This window comes from Columba livia, chromosome 6 (genome assembly GCF_036013475.1).
Source record: "Columba livia isolate bColLiv1 breed racing homer chromosome 6, bColLiv1.pat.W.v2, whole genome shotgun sequence".
Taxonomy (NCBI): Eukaryota; Metazoa; Chordata; class Aves; order Columbiformes; family Columbidae; genus Columba; species Columba livia.
Window position 1 is genome coordinate 11,789,923 of NC_088607.1, and position 20,333 is coordinate 11,810,255.

A 20,333-nucleotide genomic window follows, 5' to 3' on the forward strand; every position below is an offset into this window, starting at 1 on the left:
TCAGAGTCTACTCAGACATTTAAGGCCACTTAATTAATCGAATTAAAATATTTCTTCTGGAAAGACTGTACACACATGTATGTATGCTTACATACATGTATTATTCCTTCAGTTTGCACATTTGCTTCCAGTCGCCATGCAGTGGCTTTAGTATTTTGGGTCTCAGAAGTAGATTTTAGAGATCTGAGCTGATGGGAAGCAAGAGGATCAGATGGTACGAGTTTATAAGTTGGGGTAAGTCCTTCTTGGAGTGGGTGTGTGTGGTGTATGCGTGAGAGAGAGGGGGAATGAGTAACCAATCACTCACGAAAGACACGCAGGGCGTCCTGACGGGAGGAGTGTGATGCAGAAGCGGCGAAGTGAGAGGGAGCAGAGAGAGAGAGAGAGGGAGACGAGCGAGCTGAGACTTCCACAGAGGCAGCCGGGAGAATTCACCAGCCAGGATTTGCTTCTCTCTCTCTCCCTCTCTCTCTGATTTCAATTCAGCTCCTCCCCCGTGTGGTTGTGACTTTGCCTTCCATCAAAAGCCTGATCAGCAACGCCAATCTTGGGAGACAGGGGAAAAAAAAAAAAAAAGAAAGAAAAAAAAAGAAAAAAAGAAAGAGGGGAAAAGGGGAAAAGTGCAAAAGAAGGAAAAGAAAACAAGGGTGAAAAAAGAAGGGGAAAGAAAGCAATCTTCCCTACCCCCCGGCTTCATCTAATACAGCAGAGTCTGAAACTTTATGGAGTTCTCGCTGTGTTTACCCCGCGGCGGGTGAATCGGCAGCACCCTGCTCTCCTGCTCCTGCTCTCTCGTTCCTGCTCTTTCTCCCTCACACTCATCAGCAGTCAGCAGCGATGGAAAAAGTTGCTGGCTGGTATCCAGCCTGGCACATTGCTCTTCTGTACTGGACATGGCTTTTCCTCCTCACTTTTGGCTTTACCGGTGCAGAAATAACTTGCAGATACTGCCATTCCCAGGTGAAGCCGCAGCAGCAACATCCGCAGCAGGGATTAATGCATTTGAGGACCGACAGAGGAGAAAAAGAGCAGAGGAGGTTCCCCGGGGAGAAGGGAGGTGAGAGAGGGCAAGGGGCCGGGATGGAGGCGGAGGATGTCGGGCTGCCAGCGACCCTCGCTCCTGCTTCCGCGGGAGAGAAATTCAGCGGCTGGGAGACCCGGCAATTGACGAGGCAGCTGGAGAAAGTGGCCGGGGAGAGTCGGCCCCGAGCGGCGGCGGCTCCTGCCGAGGACCATCCTCTCCGGGGACATGGGTCCCCCCCTGCGGGCGCACGGCCGGGACCGGGCCGGCGGCGGCGGGGCCGCAGCCCTCGGGGCGCCGCGGGGCCGGGCGGCGCGGCGGGGCGGGAGCCGGGGGACTCCGGCGCCGCCCGCTTCGGGCTGGAGGAGCTGCGTCTGGGCAGCACCACCTTCGCCCTCGCCGGCGACTCGGCGCACAACCAAGCCATGGTGCACTGGTCGGGGCACAACAGCAGCGTGAGTACCGCCGCCGCGGGGTGCGGGCGGAGGGTTTGCTTTTGTCCTTGGTTTCCTTTTTTTTTCTTCTATTTTATTTTCTTTTTTTTTGGAGGGGTCTGTGGGGGTGGGATGCGGAGTTTTTCTTCCTCAAGGGAGGATTTTGTGCCTCTGGGAGCCGGGGATTGGTTTCGCTTAGCAGTGTGCAGTGGGGCAGAAGTGCTTCAAAAGGGCCATTCTTCTGGAGCAAAAAAACTTTCCGGCGCTCGACCGCTGAACACAGCCCCCTCCACCCCCTTCTCCCTCACCCTGGGAGCAGAGAGGGATAAAACACTGTGGAGAGGGAAAAGGTCAGTCTAGGGGGGATCCTCGCATCCATCCTTCTCCCCAGGGTAACCACCGCTGGGAGCCTGGGAGGATAAGCTGGGAGTGAGGCCTGGGAAAGCCCCTCTGGTGCTGCTCCTCCTCCTCCCAGCCCTGGGGGCCCCACGTCAGTCCAAGGGCCGGTCCTCAGGCCCTGCTGATGGGGAGATGCTGGAGGACTTCAGAACTTCGTCTCCAAAGTGCCGAGGTGCTGGGCATAAGGCTGCTTTTGTCTGTTGTCACTGGAGTGTTGAAAAGAGACAGTTCTTGTCTCTTTCCCATAACCTGAACCTTCCTTGTGAGTAGCAGCAGAAGGACTCTGACATGAGAACAAAACCAGCCACAGAAACAGGGGACTGGTTTCCCGGCTGGAGCAATAGCTATGGCATTAAAGTTAGCAGCTTAACTTGAGCTCTGTATCACTCCAGCCTCCGTTGCAGAGGTAACCTGGAGCCGCAGGGCTGAGGCCTGGGTGTGCTTTCTGCCTGCTGTTAAGTCTGCTTGTGGACTAGCAGAGGTGGGGGGATCTGGCTGTCTGAGCGCTCCAACTTCTGTCACTTTGCATCCTAGAGACAGCAAGCAGAATGCTAATAAGAGAGAAGGGGATAGTTGCCAGCAAGACATAGTTGTTGCCTGTACAACTTCCCAGGAGAAATTGAGACTCGGGCTTTTCTCCTCTAAGGTGCCTGCAGCTATAATGCCAGAAGGTTTCTGGTTGCTTGGCATAAATCCTTGGCCTCTCTTTCAGCTTTTAGTACTAAGAGCCTGGTAACATTTTGAAATAATAGTCTAATTATCATGAATTCCTTTCAGTATAGATTGTATTGAGGTATATCACAGTCACCCAATTTAGAATTACAGCGGATGTCGTAAGCACCTCACTATAGGGTTCAGCCCTAGTTAATTGGGACTTGGTTTTATGGTCTCATCAGGAGCTTTTTAATCAATGAATTGACAGAATAATACTTGTCATCTCCGTTTTGAAGGACTTTCCTCTTTCTTCACAACTCAGCCTGTCTCTTATGTAGTTGTGCGAACAGAAGCTGCCTTGTAGGAGCTCAGGTCTGTTCATACAAATGGAATTGAGGCCGACACTGGTTTAAAGTGACCCATATGCTAAGAAAAAGCTTCTGTTTTCCTGATCTGTCACTGCAATTATGTTTAATCTGTAGATTTATCAAGACAGATACACTGCTATTATGTGTGTGTTTGTAATACATGTGCTTAGGTATACACACATATGTATACATGTTTCTGCCCACTGTGGTGGTATGCCTATTAATGCTAGGGACTGATTTACTTTCTGCACGTCTTTGTGTACAAATGTTTTCAGGGAGCTGTCCTCCCCAAAGATCTGTGGGTTGTATTGTGTATGGGGAGATTATGCTTCCACCTTGCTCCTTGGGGCTCTGTCAGTGCTGTGTTACCCTGTGCTGTGATTGCAGCCCCCTCACAACAGTAAATTTGAATTGAAATTTGGCCCTAGCAGGACGTGGATACACAACAGGCTTGTCTGGGCCCAGCTGAAGCAATGGTGCGTATTCAGTAGGTAGCCCAGAGTGGCACTGACCCAGTGTCTCTCTGTGGAGATTTTGGGCACTCATCTGTGAAGAAATGCTTCCTGTAGGGTACAATGTATGTTGTTCTGCCTGTGTGGGGGTTGCAGAGGATCCCATGGTGCTGCTTGTGAGGGATGCTGTGTAACCCTGGTGCCCTGGCTGCACTCCAGCAGCGGCAGCTGCCGCTTCCCTGCCTGCGTTTCCCTGCTGTGACAGGGGGATGCAACACACCTCTTCACATTTTCAGTCTAATGCACTCTGTAAGTGCTGCTGTTAAACAGCTTTTGCCTTTCACCCAGGCACAGGGGCACTGTGAAGATGATAATGGTTTGCAGCATCTATGTGAGTATGGGAAAAATCCAAAGCAAAGCTCAAAACATTGGAGAACCCTTTAGATAGAAAAGATAGAAAATTAAAGCACTGTCACCAACAAGGTTTTCCATTGTAATGTACCTGATTCTGCCAGCTTTGGTGTGGTTCCCTATATCCTTATCTTGGTAGTGGTTTGAATACAATCGCAATACTTCTAATGGAGGAGAAGGGACTCCTGAAAGGACTCCTGATTTCTGTTAGGGTTTGTTCTTGGTGTTTGCAGCTTCTTTTGGGCTTGACTGTGATTTCATGTTGAGTGTGTACACCACCTAACTGATGGTATTCTGCTCTGAGGATGAACTCACTGTGTGCTTGGTCACAGGTACAATAAGAATAATAAGTAGTAGTCCAAGTCATCCGGGTGTAATTCCACCAGCATAAATTGTCTTACATCAGCAATTATTTTGACCCATCAGTGACTTTAGATACTCCTTGGACAGCCTACCCTCCAGCACAATATCTGTAGCTGGACATTTGGTGTGTGCCCAGGTGACATATGTAGGTACATACCTCACATGTGCACTAATCCCTCCTTTCTACCTTGGCTTTTTCACTGGTGGACTCAGCAGGAGTTCCCCAGAGCAGTGCTCTAAAGGAACGCAGCATAGGTTTCACATTCACTTCATAAGGCAGTTTACCTTCGCCTTGCTCTGGACTGAGTGTTCTCCTGGGCTGGACGTTGGTTTAGATCTCAGAGTGTTTAGCAAAGAATTTGAGCATGTACCTTGCTGTACACCTGGGGGTTGGATTTAATATGGTCATGGTACCTTTAAATATCTGTTTCAAACTTCTACGATTTACATGGCTGGAAAGACAAAGCTGAGATTCTCCTAGGTCCTCCACAACAGAAGATCCTCAACAGACTGATGGAGATGAAGTCTGGACCACATGCAAAACAACCATGGCTAGACAGGTTTTATATTCCATCCACAGTAGAAAATCAATACAACTGATGGGTCCAGTGCAGGATACATCCTGCAAGGTCATCATTGCTGTTGTCAGGTGATTACACTAGACAACAGGGAAGAGTTAGGTCTCTTATGCGAGAGATTTTAGACGAGACTCTACATCAGGAATTGGAATATTTTACTTGATGTTATTGACAGGACAAACTGGGCACAGGTATGTCAGAATAACAAAGCACCTCTGTATTTCCAATGCACTGTACTTCCTCCTGGGCAAAGTAATTGTGAATAACCTGTTGTTGGATTTTCAGCTGAAGTGTTTCAACCTACTTTATAAATTAGGAACTTAAAGAAAGTACAGGGCTACAACAGGTTTATGGCTACCATACAGCCATAAAATGATCAAACTGCATCTTGAAAACAGTTAGGTTTCTTTAAACCAATCCTGCTATTGCCTTCTTTCTTTCTGGGTAGCTGTTCCAAGCTTTATTCTTCATGTTTCTTTTCTAACATTGCCATTGGGCGATTCAGATTTTTTTTTTGTTTGTTTGTTTGTGCATATGCTTTTTAATTAAAGTTATTTTCTCTCCCTGGCACTTATGCCCCCTGAAATTATTTTACAGGCAGTGATCATATTCCCTTTTCAGCCTCTGGTTTGCTAAATCAAGCAAGCACTGCTCTTTCTGTATCCACTTGTAAGACAGACTGTGGAAAGTGAACTGTGAATTTCTAGGAGTCAGGCTCCCAAGAGCTTGAATTTGAATTAGCTTTTTGCTTTAGATGAACAAAATCCCATGCAGACGATAACAAATATATTCCCTTTTACAAGGGAGACAGTAAAGGCATGGTAAAAGTATCTTAAATTGCCAGTATTCTTCTGTTCAGACCAGAATGCAGGACAACGATCAAAATGTCACTTTTCACATCATCTCACTCTGAATCTTCTTTGCTCAGATGCTGTGTTCATGCAACAGGCTGTATTTGGTACCCTCTGTCCTTCTCTCACTGGCAGAGTGTAAAACTACAAGACATGGATGTAGAATCTGTAAACGTCATCCCACGACTGACTGGCACTACATTGTATGACACTGTGACAGCCCATTGATCCCTTCATCCCATGGCAATTACATTATTATAAAGGAGGAGTTTTAAGTATATGAATATATCTGTGGAGCCCAGAGCCAGCTGCGTGGTGAGACCCACAGTGAAGAATGACCCCTCTGTCAGTCACTTTGCATTTAGATTGGTTCCTAGGGTGCAAGAAATGGGTCCCAAGAAAGATTCATCTGAGAAGGATGCCTGCATTAAAATGCTTCAGTGAGATGTAGTAGGTATTTCTTACATATTACAACAATATATAATAGTATTAACAGTATAATGCACCAGATGCTGAGACTGTTTCAGGCTAATCTCTTGCTAGAGCTAATGAGAATATATTTCGGAAGGGCTGGATAAAAAGTGAGGAAACAAAAATAGGGATTTAAACCAGAAAAAATCAGGCCAAATTAAAGTATTGCTAAAAGTCCCCTGTTTCAGATTTTGGTGTTCTGAACTAGATTTGCTACTGTGTAGATCATATGTAAAATGTATGTAAAGTATTTATGAAGTCTACTTAAAAAACAAGTCTTCAGTGAGAGAAAACACTGGAAAATTTCCTGTAACTTTGAGTAGGACTTTATTTTTTAACCAGAAAGTTTTGAGGGTTTTTTGTTTGTTTGTTTTTGTGGGTTTTATGTTGTTTGTGGGGTTTTTTTTGTTTTTGTTTTTGTTTGCTCCCCTCTCCTCTCCCCCCCCGCCCCCACCTCTCCCCGCACGTGTGATTTGGCAAAAATGAGTCAACAGTATTTCTACTGTGTTGTAATCCACCTCTAGATGTATCTAGCTAAAACGTAGGCTTTTCATATACAGAACACAAGAGGTGTGGGAATCTGTTAATAAGAATAGCCGTGCACTGAGGGAAAGCAGTGGGTGAAAGAGAATCCATGAAGACTAGAAGAAAGGCTTATCATTGTATGAATCTAGTCTCTGTGAAAGTGTTTGGGAGATGGTGAGTAGCTTCCGTATGGACTGACAGGTGAGATATGCAAATCCTATCATGAGGTGAGATCAAGGAGAATAATGGAATAGCTCTGACAGTTGCAACTGGCATCGATACAATATTAGGAGGCTACAAACTCTATAAAGCAAAAGGGTTATAGATTTCAATCTCCTTAATACTGTACTTCATGGTAGAAAAGGGTTTTCTCCCTCTCCTCCTAACTTTAAGTAAAGTTTTGTATTTATCTGACCTGGCAATCATGATGAGGTCTGTCCAGAGGGGGAAGCAAGGAGGTCAGAAGTCTTCAACTCATTCTGGAGAGGTTAGAGATCATTCTGACCCCTCCTGTTGTGATACAGCTCTACATATGAAGGGCTGCAAGACCAGCATTGGCCTTGGACAATCTTGTGTCCTCTGGGCTTTTCTTATTATGCCAGACTCAGTACAACCCTCATGTTGTACAAGGCGGGTGAAACTGGCCCATCAAAGACCTCTTCCCCTAGAAATACTGTTGTAGCTTGGCCAGAGCATTTAATTTGACTTCCTTCTGATCCCAAGGCACCTGCAAAACAGCCTTGAACAAGCCAAAATCTTGAAAGTTTAAATGTAACATTTTTTTCATTGTTTTGTTTCATGAGAGAATTTTTTGAATGGATTTCCAGTTCTTTTATTCTATATTTAAAAATGATCCTGTGACACAAAAACCTTGATTCAGTGTCCCACACAGAGGCATCTAGTGATATGGTATTGCCTCTAGCTGCTGCTTCACAGGGCAAAGGTATCCTGTGGATCCTGCACCCTACCTGACACCCAAGCCTGGGAATGTTAGAACATCTCAAACTAGATTTGCCTATATGTGGGCAACTGATATTACCATGAATACTGTGTGTACTGGATCATGTTCAGCCAGAACCAAACCTACATTCAGGTTTTTGTTTCATAGGAGGACAAAAAAAATCAGACTGATACAAGGCATTTCTTTTCTCTCATTTTCTTTTTTTATATTTGGCCAGCAAACCAAAAAATCAATGACTCCCGCAGCTCTAATTGACATTTCTATGTTAAATGAAAATGGGCCTCGGTTCCAATTCAAATGGCAGCATTGGGTGATGGACTAATTATTTTGGAATTTTAAATGCACATAAAAGTTGATGCAGTAAAATGATTTTTGTGCCACTAGCAATTTTTTTGGCTGTCTCTTAAATCAAACAACAGTTAACATGAGAGCCCTTAATCCCTAATTCTCGGTGCTGGTAACACAATAACACTTTTACTTGGTACTGCACTTTCTTTCCTTGGGGAACATAAAAGGAAAGTACTTTGAGAAGGAATAGAATATTTTAGGATATGTCCTAAAATGTAATTCCTTTCTTTTAGAGGGTCTCCAAGATCTTAATTTAACCTCATGTTGTGTCTCTAAATAGGGGAGCAATGTTCTCCCATGATGCCACACCAGCACTCAAAGCTGCCTCTGAACTTCTTCCCCATGTGCTGCCATGCCAGGGACATGCTCAGGACAGGCTGTGCTGAGGTGCCCCTGACATGGGCTGAGCGGGGAGGAGAAAGCTGAGAAAAGAGATGGAGATTGGGGTGTGTGGGGGGGGGGGGGATGTGGGGAGAAGAGGGTGGGAAATGGCACCTGTTTCTGCTGCTATGGAGGGAAGTCAATGCCAAGCATCCCTGCCATGAACAGCCTGTGTTGGGACAGGGCCTCTAGTGCCCCCCCCTGTGCTGTGGTTAGGGGCAGCACTGTTCCTGCAGGGGCAGGAAAGTGAAGGAAGTCACAGGCCTTGTGATTTCTCTTTTCCTGGAGAGAAAGCTCTGAGATAGCCCAGATGAAATGAAACCCACCTCAAGTGAGGGGCTTGGGGGGGATGGAGGGATTGACCCATGCTGTGCTTCTGGGAAGTGTGGCCGAGGAATTTCAGGGCAGGTTGAGGAGAGCACAAAGTGTACCTAAGGCAGCAAATTATGTGATACCAGCAAACACCACCTACCTTCACCCACAGAGGGATTGACCTCATTAAAAATAAAAATAATTTTTAAAAAAGCTTTCCCCCTCTCCCCCCATGTTATTGCATTCTCTAATGCAGAAGCAGCAAGGTAGAGAAGATACTCTTGGACTGTCTGAGCTGGCAAAAATACTGAAGTGTAACTAGTGTATAAAGCTATGGCTGGTGTTTAGAGAGGGTGTCTGAAATTCATTCATCAAGGCAGTTTTCAGACTGCCACCAGGAATATGTCCCCCATGCCCTGTGTATCGCTTCTTGCTGCTCCTTGGAACTTAAGAGCCCATTTGCAGAATCTTCCATTCTTTGCACAAATACGTTAAATCGAAAGATGAAGGAAAGGAGATGGAAGGGGATGATTTGCAGTTGGCACTTCAAGGCAAACCTTTCTCAAGGCATGGGAGGGCTGTGTTTCTTTGGGTAGGAAGTATTCAGCTACACATGGGAAGCTCTTGTTCCCTTACAATACCAGGTCCCAACTCAGTGTCAGTGCTTGCATTCTATTTGTATTAGGTTTTATGTCACCTTTGCTGATGATTATTTAAGGACAGCAGTGCCATGAGCTCTTGCAGATCATTTTCATGGAGGTCTTCAGGAGGAGGTGAAAGGCACTTCATAAAATCTCAGGCTATTTAAATAACCCAACAGAGACATCCCCTGTCTTCCCCAAAATGTTTTTTCTTCCTCCCTCATTCTCACTTCCCCCACTACATCTAAGGTTGAGAAAATAATGCAAGGGAAATATTTTATATAACAAACGTAGGCTTGTTTTTCTCTTAGTAAATTGCGCCTGCTCAATATGCGATTTTCTCAGGTGCGATTTTTTGGGATGTGAAGTAATCATTAAGTTCCTCATTCTGAAGTCAGTGGGAAATTCCATGGTAATGTGCAAATAGACAGAATTTAGCCATTTGTAATAGACTTTGCATGGAATTTTTTTATTTAAAATTCAAGATATATTTTTAGTAGATGAAAGAGGTCATATGCTCCCTTTTTGTGTGTGTGACTGGGTCAGTATAAACCTTTTGATACAGCATAAAGTTCACTGCCTTGGCCAAGAATGTTGCCAGTACCATTCACTAAATATTCTCTGAAAAGAGAAGTAGGAGAAGTGAATTCCACTGAATATTTGAAGGAATGTTCAAGCACTTTTTTTTTTTTTTTTAAGAATTTACCTATATATAAGTATAAATATATTTTTTTTCTGTTAAAAATCATACTTATGGTGAAAAATCAAGCTGTATATGCAAATAATAGGATATGGAAAATTAATTTGCTTTCTATTGAGTTTTAGTTCAGGTTTTCAAGAAAAGAGTTTTCTGTAGATGAAAGAGAAAACATTTAAATTGTTCATTACTGGAAACAAAATAAAATGTGCAAATTATCTGCAAATCAAAGTTAGATCTTACTTTGCTTATGTTAATATATTTTTTATAGGAGAGGATAAACAGGTAAATAAAAGATAAACCAGCAAAACAGCAGATGCATTAAACTTAATACAAAAATGTACAGGTCTGTGGTGAAATGTCACAAGTTAGAAGAGTTTTGAGGATAATTCCCTGAGATGGTGTTCTGGTTGAGGATCACACCATGGAAAAGGACTTCACTACACCTCTTCCACTTCATTTGTGTGCATGTTCCAACACTCTCCTAAATAGTTTAAGGGGGACAGAACCTGAGCTACAAATATGAATAATATAGATCTGGGCTATAGATCTGGACTTAGCTTGGATTCAGTGACCTCGTGTCTCTACAGAATTGCTACTGAAGTTTAGTAATAACTGTTTGCAGTATTGTAACCCAAAGCTGCTTTGATTCTGATCTGCATCTATTTGTTTAAATGACAAATGACTGTTTAATTGTGTATTTCCTGGAAAACAAAATGAAACAAAACCAACCAAAACATCCTTCAGCTCATCTTTTGGATGAAAAGCTCCAGGTTCAGTGTTGCCCTTCATTTTGTTTTCAACTTGAATAAGTTGACATGTGGTCTGTCTTTTTGCTTCAGAAACTTCTTACCCACTCCCAAACAACTCATTTAAAGTTGTTAAAGGAATAAAAGTGGTTGATTCCAGATGTCTCTAACCACAGGCTGTGTCTGTGTCTGTGAGTCAGACAGGACAGTAGCTGCCCTTCCATCCTACCTGTGATGGGAGGAACCTGGACCATGGACACCCATGGGAGCTGGAGCCAGGAACCAGGCTCTGTGTTAATGTGTCTTGGGCCAGAGTTCTGCCATGTTCTCTGACTCCACCAGAACACCAGGTTCTGCAATCACTGAAATCCCTGTTACTTTCATCATGCTGCAGGCTGGGATCCTGTCAGATAGACTTGGCAGCTCTTGTGCCTCCCTCTCCCATGGAAACGTGAGTTTTTCCTCCCTGCAAACCTTGGTGTGCTCCATCCTCCTCTTCCTCCCAGGCACCTACAGCCCTGTCTGTTGATGCTGTTGCCTGGCGACCACTCTGTGACGGGCAGTTTGGAGGGAAGCGATGATTAAATGACATGAACGGGCTTCTGAAAGCAGCGATCATTATTGTAATGTGACAAGCAGTGACAGCTGAGAGAGCAACACATTCTCTGTGTGTTTCCTAAAAAACACGAAAAATAATAAACATACAAGGAAAGTGCTACACACACACCTGTGTGGGTAGGTGTGTGAGTGCTGATGCCTTCCCATGATGCAGAAGAGCCAGGGAAGACCTGTGGTTCTTTATTAATAAAATGCGAACATAACCCTAATAATTGCCATGATGAACAGGCCACAAGCCAGTGCAGCTGGTATTGAGGCTGTCAACATCTCAACTGCTCTGATGGGCCAAGGCAGCAGTCAAATGGGATGTATAGTTGTGAGCAAAGGGTGGCTGCAGAACCAGCAGCCCCCAACTGCGAGCAGGAATGTCCTCTGCATGGGGAGGAACGGACTGAAGCTTCACTATGAAGGTGGTGGTGCTGCTGGGTCCACCTGCCATTTCTCCTCCTGCCTTCCAGATGGACAGGACTGCTATGGGCACAAGGATGCAAGGTGGATTCAGCCCTGATAGGAAACGAATGACCACAGTTCCCAGCTTAGGGCACTGTGCATCACATCTTCCAGGATCAACTGGGAGGTTCCTTCCTTCCAAATCCAGGTGACACCAAACATTGTCCTTACAAAACAGATTTGGAAACAAGACCAGATGCATCTTAAAGATTGGGTAAACCAGGATGCTAAGAGGAAATGCTGAGAGAAATCTTAAGAAACTCCCACTCATGAACTGAAAGCCACCTTGTTTGTTTGTTTATTTTTGTTTTGAGTGCTTGCAACAGGCCAGTTCTACAACAACTGGATTGGGGCTCTGGGGATTTAGTCATTCAAGTTTCCTTAAGCCACAGGTTCCTCTTACACTGCCAAAAACTTCCTGAGAATCTTAAAAAGTTCTGTAGAAAGTGTATTGTTTCCCTTTTTCCTCAGCTTGCTTTAATTCCTTGTAACGTATCTCAGAACTAGGCTGGGAGCTGGGATTGCAATAGGCAACTTTGATAGCTGGGGAGCTGCTGGACAGTATTATAGCTGAGATCTGACAAAATTCAGCATCCCCACACTACAGAGACGTGGACCAGTTTTGCCAGCATTTATCTGAAGTCCAGAAAGAGTAGGTTTACACCCCTTCCATTTTTTTTTTCCTTGTTCTTAAGTGTAACAAGCTGTAGGGGGTTTAAGTCCTGTTGCTGTCAAGAACTCATTACAATGTGTGTGTTTATGAACACAAGATATAGATACAGGATCCAATGAAGCAAATAACATTCATACTGATGGTTTATCTGATTCATGCATGGATTTGGAGGAAGGAAATTAATGTTCTTGATGCTTCCTACTTGCTTCTCAATCACCCGTTTTAGTCTTATCCCAAGTTAGAACTGATGGCATTTCTACTGTTCTCTTGTCCTGTTGGGTGCAGGTCCTGTCCAGCCCTCCTCAGGGAAATCATGCTGTCTTGGCAGGTTTGTTCCATTTGTATTTTCACCTCAAAGAACAGTGGGGGTAAGGTACAGCTTCAGTGCAAGTGAACATCACCTTTCTCTTAAGGCAAGAGTTAACCAAGGGGATTCTGATATTTCTTTGAACTTTTAAAGTGATGTTAAGTGTAGCAAGTATTTTCAGTAAATGTTTGTGCTCTGGATTATCTGCCTATGATTTGATGGCTGCTCATGTCCTTTTAAAATTGCTGTCAATGTCTGTGCTTAGTACAGCAGCACTGATTTTCTTTAGTGCTATTCAGGTTCTAAGGCAGGTTTATTGACGAGGCATCTGAGTGATGTCTCTAAAGGGAAATAAGAAAACAAACCCCAAGCTACTTCACAAAAATCCTTGCAAAAAGAGTTAGGAAATCACCAGTGTTCCTATCCGACTGGAAGAGAAACACACGAAATTTAATTGCCTTAGTTACTCTATCTTTTCAGTATCTCCATTGCATCTGGCACCATCTCAGAATGAAACAGTTGAGAAGGAATGTTGAGTCTGTGTCTTCGCTCCTTTTCTGTTCGTGGAAATCAGGATTCATTTAGAGGAAGCCAAGAACCACTGTGTGGCAAGCAGAAGGAGAATCTATTCCTTTCTAACGCTGAGGTATTGAAAGACCAGGCAGAAAGAATAATTTCTGAGAAATCTTGTGTTTGACAAGGTGGATTTTAGTGAAAAACAAATCTGTATGAGCAAGTAAGGCAAAGAAATACCTTCAGAAATTTTATGAGGAGTAGAGAATATAGTACAAAAGAATCAGCATCTCATTATGAAATGTTACTCAGGAAACCTGTACTTAATGCTCTATATAAAGAGCATTTTGTTTAAATAAGGACATGCTGTTTTATTAAACAGATGGAGATCTTTGCTGGAGAGAGTTCAGAGAAAAGGAAAGATTTCTGTAATTTGGTGCTCCTGCTTAAATATATGGAATTGTGTGGTTGACATCTGAACTTGGATGATATAATATGAATTAAACTTTAACCCACTAGTAAATTTGTCCTTCTAACAAGCTACTCAGATGATGCAGAAATATGCAGTAACAGCTGCTAGAAGATGAAAATACTTCATCACAGAGATACATGGTACAATAAAGTATGGGAAATGAATGCAATATCACAATAAGGATAAAAGAAGATAGATGACATACAGTTTTAAATATCCACCTTCTGTGTTGAGTTTACAAAGGACACATGACGTCAGTAAATTGAAAACACCACTGAGACACATAAATCATTAAACATGAGTATTAAAGCCACTTGGGTAAAGAAAGTTGTCAGAAGAATTTTCCATTTGAAAATATAGTTTAGTCAAAATCAGAAAATTTCTTGGGTGTATGTAATTTTCAGTGACATTTTCTATACTAAAATATCAACTAAAATTGTCTGCATTCTGATAGTGTCAAAAACTGTAGTGAGAAACAGTCCTAGTTGGCCTTTGCTTTGTCACCAACAAGATACTAATGCTATATCATGGACACATCTTTTATACTGAGTATGTGAGTATATGGGACACTACATGACACATCATCTTATTCTCAGAAAGTGTAAAAGTTTGTTGCTTCTCCATCCTCTTCCACCTTCCCTTCTGGAAATGGGCCCTATGAACAAGCCACGTTCTTTCTCTTTCCTGGAGAGATTTTGTTTCCAGCTGTCTCTTCTCTGCTACGTCTCCTTTGTCGCATGGTGGGTGTCACCAAAGGCTTTTTGCTGAAGGCAACAAGTTCTTTGGGCAGCAAGGGGACTGTGGGAAGGCAATCTGGTGGGTAGTCTCAAAGGCAATATATTTTTTTTGTTTCTGATACGGTATTTGTGAGGATTTTATCACTGATATCCCTTGGAGTGTCCGGAATCACATCTCTATATATATTTTTAATTAATGTTTAATGTTCAGATGTCATCAAAAGGAAATGCTTTAGTGCTATTGATTATCAGATGAAAAATGTTTACTCATAGTCATTTTCATGGGAAATGTCATGGTCTTGCCTTTCCCTCTTGAGATAGAAGCCAAGCGTTAGCCTGTCTGCATCCATCACAGAACAGAAATTCTGGCTTCTGACACATACAACTAGAGAATGTAGCTTGGAAGGTCTTTTTAGACTGAATCTCAGCAATTTTTGCATTCTATAAAATGATACTTATTGGCTGCTATAAAGTTACGGTGAAGGTAACTTAAGTATCAAAGATTCCTTTTTGTTCCTGAAACAGTCTCAGCATTACTAATGATAGCTCTGTGGAATGTCAGAAGGGTGGCAGCTCAGCCATTACATACCTGGCCAGAAACTCAAGGGGAGAGTAGATTGCAAGAGGAACATTTGAAAACCCAAACAGCTGCTTTGTACTGTTCTGACACCTTTCCCCTCCAAGCATATTGACAGCTGAGATCCTAAGGTATGCAATTCCGTCCAAGCAAGAGCCTCCTAAAGGTGTTAATCGCGAACATTGTTTTAGTGCAAGATGGGAGGGCAAAGAGATGTATTTTCTCTGTTGATCACAAAGCCTGCACAACGTTCCTGTTATGGCATTGAAATGCTTTAAAGACAAATATTTGATTCATGGCTAAAACAACTGACAGTCTCAGTTAGCCATGATCTCTGAAGCAGACAATGCCACTCCACTGTAGGAACAGTTACAAGTTACGTGCTCTGGATTGCTGTATGTAGGAGTCAGATAACATGATTGCAATGGTCTCTTCCTTAGGCAGGAGGTAGACTAGTGAATTGTTTCTTCTTTAAATGTGCAAACAGGCAACAAGAAGCAGCAGAAACACAAGGTTTACAAATGGATCAATTATGTGATCACTTGATTCAGCCTAGCAAAGTTTTTTGTGATTTAGATAGTTAACTTCTGAAAGAAAAATAATTATAGTGAAGAAGATACAGACAGGCAGGAACACACGAGAGATGAGCATTGATTTTAGGGTGTGGTTAGAAGCAACAGAAGGCAATTTGAAGGAAGCCCTCAGGGTGTAAATTTGCCCTTGAAAGGCAGAGGACCCAGCTGGCTGTAATTCCTTTTCATCCCAGGTGGAAGGAATGAGTAATTAAGGAGGAAGAGAGATGAGGGTTAAGAGAGAAGGGTGAGGGCTTTTTGTAGGATTGCATGAAGTTGTGAGTTGTTTGTAGAAGAACAGCTTTTTTGGTGGAGAGGTTGACCTATGGCTGTTGGTAAACTTTGGAAGAAGGTGATGTTGAGTGGCCTCAGCAAACGAAGACTGTGGTCTGAAGTCTCTTTTACCAGCAAAGAGATGCTAAGGAAGAAATATGTCCTAAGCAGGTAGGAAGACTCTGCTGTGGGGGGTGCTAACTGGAGAATGAGAAAAGGCTTGGCAAAATAGGGGAGGATGAGACTGCAAAGCAGTGTGCCAAGGTGTTGCTTGGAAAATGCAGGGAATGGAGCAGCAAATTGAAGAGGCTGATAGAGCAGGTGTTAAAAAGCTAGGTTTGTGGGACATAGCCTTGAGAAGTGAAATAGCATGCAATGGAAAAAATGTAGACAAAGCAAGGTTAGTGGACTGCAGTAATGTAGTCAGAACAGTTGGTTTTAAGGGTGGTTTGAGCTCCAGAATAGGCTAAAAAGAGGCTGGAGGGGAGAGAACATTTCACTAGTCAAGACTCAGGTAACTGGATTGATTTTGTTCAAAAAAGAAGAGTGTGAGTTTTTGAGAAGGTGTGTGGATTTTTCTATTTGGAATTTTGGATTTAAGTGATGTAGAAGCACTGACTGGTAACAGGCAGAAAAAAGGTAAGAATCAGGATAAAAACGAAGAAGCATTATTATGCACTGGTGAATGTTGTGTTACTGGTGAAACAGCTTGGAGGGAGAGATAAGGAGATAAATTGGCAGATATTAATATTGCTAGACAAAGTTGAATATTTATTGGGAAGAGACTGTTGCTGAAGGGTGGGACATATATGGAGGAGTTTACCTAAAAGTAGTTTTCAATGTTGTGACTTTCCCTGCATACACTGTGCTATTTATTCGAAGCATCTGAATGAAAGTCATGTCTTTTACCCACCACCTGTGGAGGTTTGACATGAGCCAGCCAGCAAGTTGTGTCTGATGCATCTGGTTTAATTGTATTCCAATGTTTAGAGTCAGAGCTATAATATGTGAACAAGACCCTCTTCAGGGACGTAGGTAATTATACAAATTGGTGTGGAGACATTTTGCCAGAAGAGATGTGTTTTGTTTACTACTTTGAATCTGGCAGGGAATGACCTTGCTATTTGTAGAGATACAAGTTCTTATAGCTGGAGAGCTGCTATCTGGGCTTAGAAAAGAGTAAAACAGTTGGGGACGACAAAAGCCTGTAGCGTAGCAGCCTAGTTTTTAGAAGGATGATGTAAGCAAAACCGGAAGCCTTTATACCCTCCCGTATCTTTGTGACAAAAGTCAATATGGGCAAGGGACTGTCCTGGTCTCAGCGGGGGATTTTGGTGGTGCATTTTTTCATTTTGAGCATGCAGCCTTGGAAAGAAGCTTTTCTGCAGCTGACAATGCAATCACAACAGAATGTTTGCAGCCTGGCTTGGATTTGAGGCTTAAACCTGAGGTGTAGTAGACTGTCACTGTTGAGCCAAGAAGGGACAATGTCATATATGTGCTTGTCTTGCAGCAAGTTATGTGAAGTGTACCTGTATTTACCCTGGCATATATTGAGAGGCATTTAAACCAAATTATCTTTCAAGATGAGGAGCCTGCATGTGGATGGTTATCACAGATAGGCTAATGTGTGACAGCTCCTTAAGTTGTACTAGTATGAAATACTTCATTTTTCACACAGAAGCTTGCACTATGGCATTGCTTCTTGTGTATGTTTGGTTTTTTTTTTTTTTTTTTAAAGCTGGTGTTGGCAGCCTGTGGCAAAGAGTTGATCTTAAATGGTTTGGTATGTCATGAAAAGCACAAAAAGGCAGCTTTTAGCACCTGATATCCTGCGGTATATCATCCAAAGGGGGGTGAGTGTCTCTGGCCTAAATAAAAGTTGCAACCTTCCTTATCAGCTGCTGATTCCCTCTGGCTTCTTTCAAATATGGTTTCTCCCATTCTTATTGCTTGTGGTTGGTTGGTTTGGTTTTCCCCTAATTAGTTCTGATTTCTTGTGAAAGTGAAGCACATCATGTCTTGTTTCCCTTGAAGATCTGCCAAACCCCACATTTAACCCACAAGTATCTGCTTTCTAGCCAGTCTTTTGGTTGGGGACCTTCTGTCTTCATACTGCATAGTTCATTCTGGACAGTAGAAGGGTCAGATTTTGTATTACTGATTGTAGTTTTACTTAGAAGACTTGCAAATATGTGCCTTGAGGTCAAAAGGGGTTTGAATTTGCTGTATTATTTCTATTGTATGAGATGTGAAAATGAATCTGTACTTAGATGGGCTGCTCTTTTTGTTGCTCTTTACTAAGGATGTGTTTAGCTCACTCAGTAGCCCTTGGCATGTTTGTATGCATTGAAAGGCAGTGAGGATGGCCACTTCTACTGGTGAGTGGTAATGGACAGATTATAGAATCCCAACTGTCTAGTCTTTCAGCTTTTACACCAGCATCACTCCTGTTGTTGTCACAAGACAAATGGTGTCACCAACCCATATGTAAAAAAAGACAAATCATGTCTTACCAGAAGGTGTGAAGGTGAGGTAGCTGTCAGTCTAGTGAGGTTAAAGTATAGCAGTTTCATGGGCCAAAGCATCAAGCAGTCAGTGCTGCAGCTACTTCTGATACCTTGGTCACAATAATCATCTGTTTGCGTATTGCTGATCAGCTAGGAGAGCTTACATAGAACAGTGCTTTGTGGATACAACAGGGTGCATTAGCTGTTCTGCTGGCGTAAGCTCTTGAACAAATCTGGAAGTCATTTTCAGAAATCATTGACTTGGGTGTTATTTCCCTTCTGGGCTTTGAGTTATTAAACTTGCCTTTTCTTTTTGCCGTAAGAAAGATGAAAATGAGCAGGTCTAGTGTTTTTTGTTTGCCTCCGATCATGTTGGAATAAAGGGATTATCTTGATGGAGGTCTGGGATAATATCTTGTGCTGCATTTCCATTGAGGTGCCAGGCTTTCCTTGTTATCCTTACCAGGTTAGGAACTGACTTGTTCAAGACAGAACTTAGCACTTGTCCTGCCTTTTAGTCCAGTTCAACATAGCCCTGACTTTTTAAACAAATCTGAAGTGTTCACTTTGAATAGAAAAACAGTATTCTAAGGTGTGTGGGCCAAGTGCTTATTCCGACTTCAGTCATATTATAAGAAGATAAATGCTCTGGCAATCCTGTCAATCACACAAAGGTGGGACATCACAAGAACAATGTGGAAGTCTTGACAAGACTCTTCCAGCTGATGGTATCCATTGCCACTGAGTAGCATTTCCCCTAGCATGGGCATAAGCGTAATGCAGGTCTGTCAGCTTAGCCACAGCTAGCTGCGACCTGCCATTGACACCACTTCTGTTGCCTCACACAGAAGCTAAATTGTAGCCAAGTTGAAATATTTTGCTAATTAAAAAACATTAAGTGATTTCTATCTACCTTCTCCCCAATGAACAATGCAATTGCATTATCATTAGAGCTTGTACAGAACCTTTGATAATAATGGAGCCATTTGTACTAAATTCAGCCTTCATTTTCTTATTCCACCAAGTCCCATCATTGTGTTCGTTTTACTTTGAAGTCATAGTAAGCTTCCCTCTCCTGCTATTCACCTGATTTATTTTAGCCCAAACACATAGCTCCTAAATTCTTGTTAAATTTGTTTCTGAACAAAAGGACTAAAATCACAGTGTTTTAAATGAAAGACATGAGGCAGTTATGGTTCCATTCATTTGTTTGTATCTATTTGCTCTGTCTAGAGAGCTATTGTTATGCATCCAGTACTGGCAAATAATAATACTAGTAAAAAATAATAATTCTCCCAGGCTTTGCTGTCAATAGCAACAATCTAAAGAGGCCTCAAGCCTAGAGTGTGAATGACATTTCAGTTCTGCTGCTGAACTTTAATGCTTTCTGGATCCAAAAGGGGCTGAAGCTGACAAATGGGAACTAGAGGGTTCTGCTCTGTCTCTGAAGCCAGCTCCTCATGTGGTGTGAATAGGGTCATTCAGCTCCACCTGAGGCCCTTTCAGAAGGGACATGCCTGCTGCTCAAGGATGTATGAGTTAGAGTGTGATGCTCCAAAGGGGAGGGAACTCTGCCTCCTCGTGGCCTTTCTGTCTTTCTCTTTCCCCAGGAAACCCTTTTCTGACTCAGGGACATGCAACTGCTGAAGTTTTACCTCTGTCTTGGGCAGAGCAGGAGTCCAAGAGCTTAGGCAGAAGTTTGAGTGAACTCAGTGCATGAAAGGGTTGCCTGTGTCTCTGGGGGCTGTGTGTGGATGATACTGAGTGGACAGTAGGATGTTTCTGCTGCCTTTATTCCTTCCAGATATCAGAGATTTGACTGACTTCTGAGAACTGACCTTCCCCAAAGAAGAAATGAAAAGTCTTGCTGTTTGCACCCACTTTGAATTGTACCAGGACTGGCATTGAACTTGGCCTTGCAGGAGCCATGCTGTCTAGGTTAGGTGGTTGGCCCCACTATCAGGAAGATATTTTTTTTTCCCTCAACATAGATGAGTAAAAACTTATGGAATCCC

At 42.9% G+C, this 20,333-nt stretch overlaps 1 protein-coding gene across 4 annotated transcripts in view; it reads left to right on the forward strand.

Annotated features, from left to right (window-relative positions):
- Window positions 1-341: 341 nt before the first annotated feature.
- Window positions 342-20,333, forward strand: part of SORCS1 (sortilin related VPS10 domain containing receptor 1) — a 285,482-nt gene continuing 265,490 nt past the window's right edge. For 2 of the 4 annotated variants that reach the window (XM_065067076.1, XM_065067077.1), the window contains exon 1: window positions 342-1,476. In XM_065067076.1, the coding sequence (XP_064923148.1) occupies window positions 838-1,476 (639 nt within the window). In that variant the 5' untranslated portion in view covers window positions 342-837. The remainder of the gene's footprint in view (window positions 1,477-20,333) is intronic. The other 2 variants (XM_065067078.1, XM_065067079.1) reach the window with 1 other exon arrangement.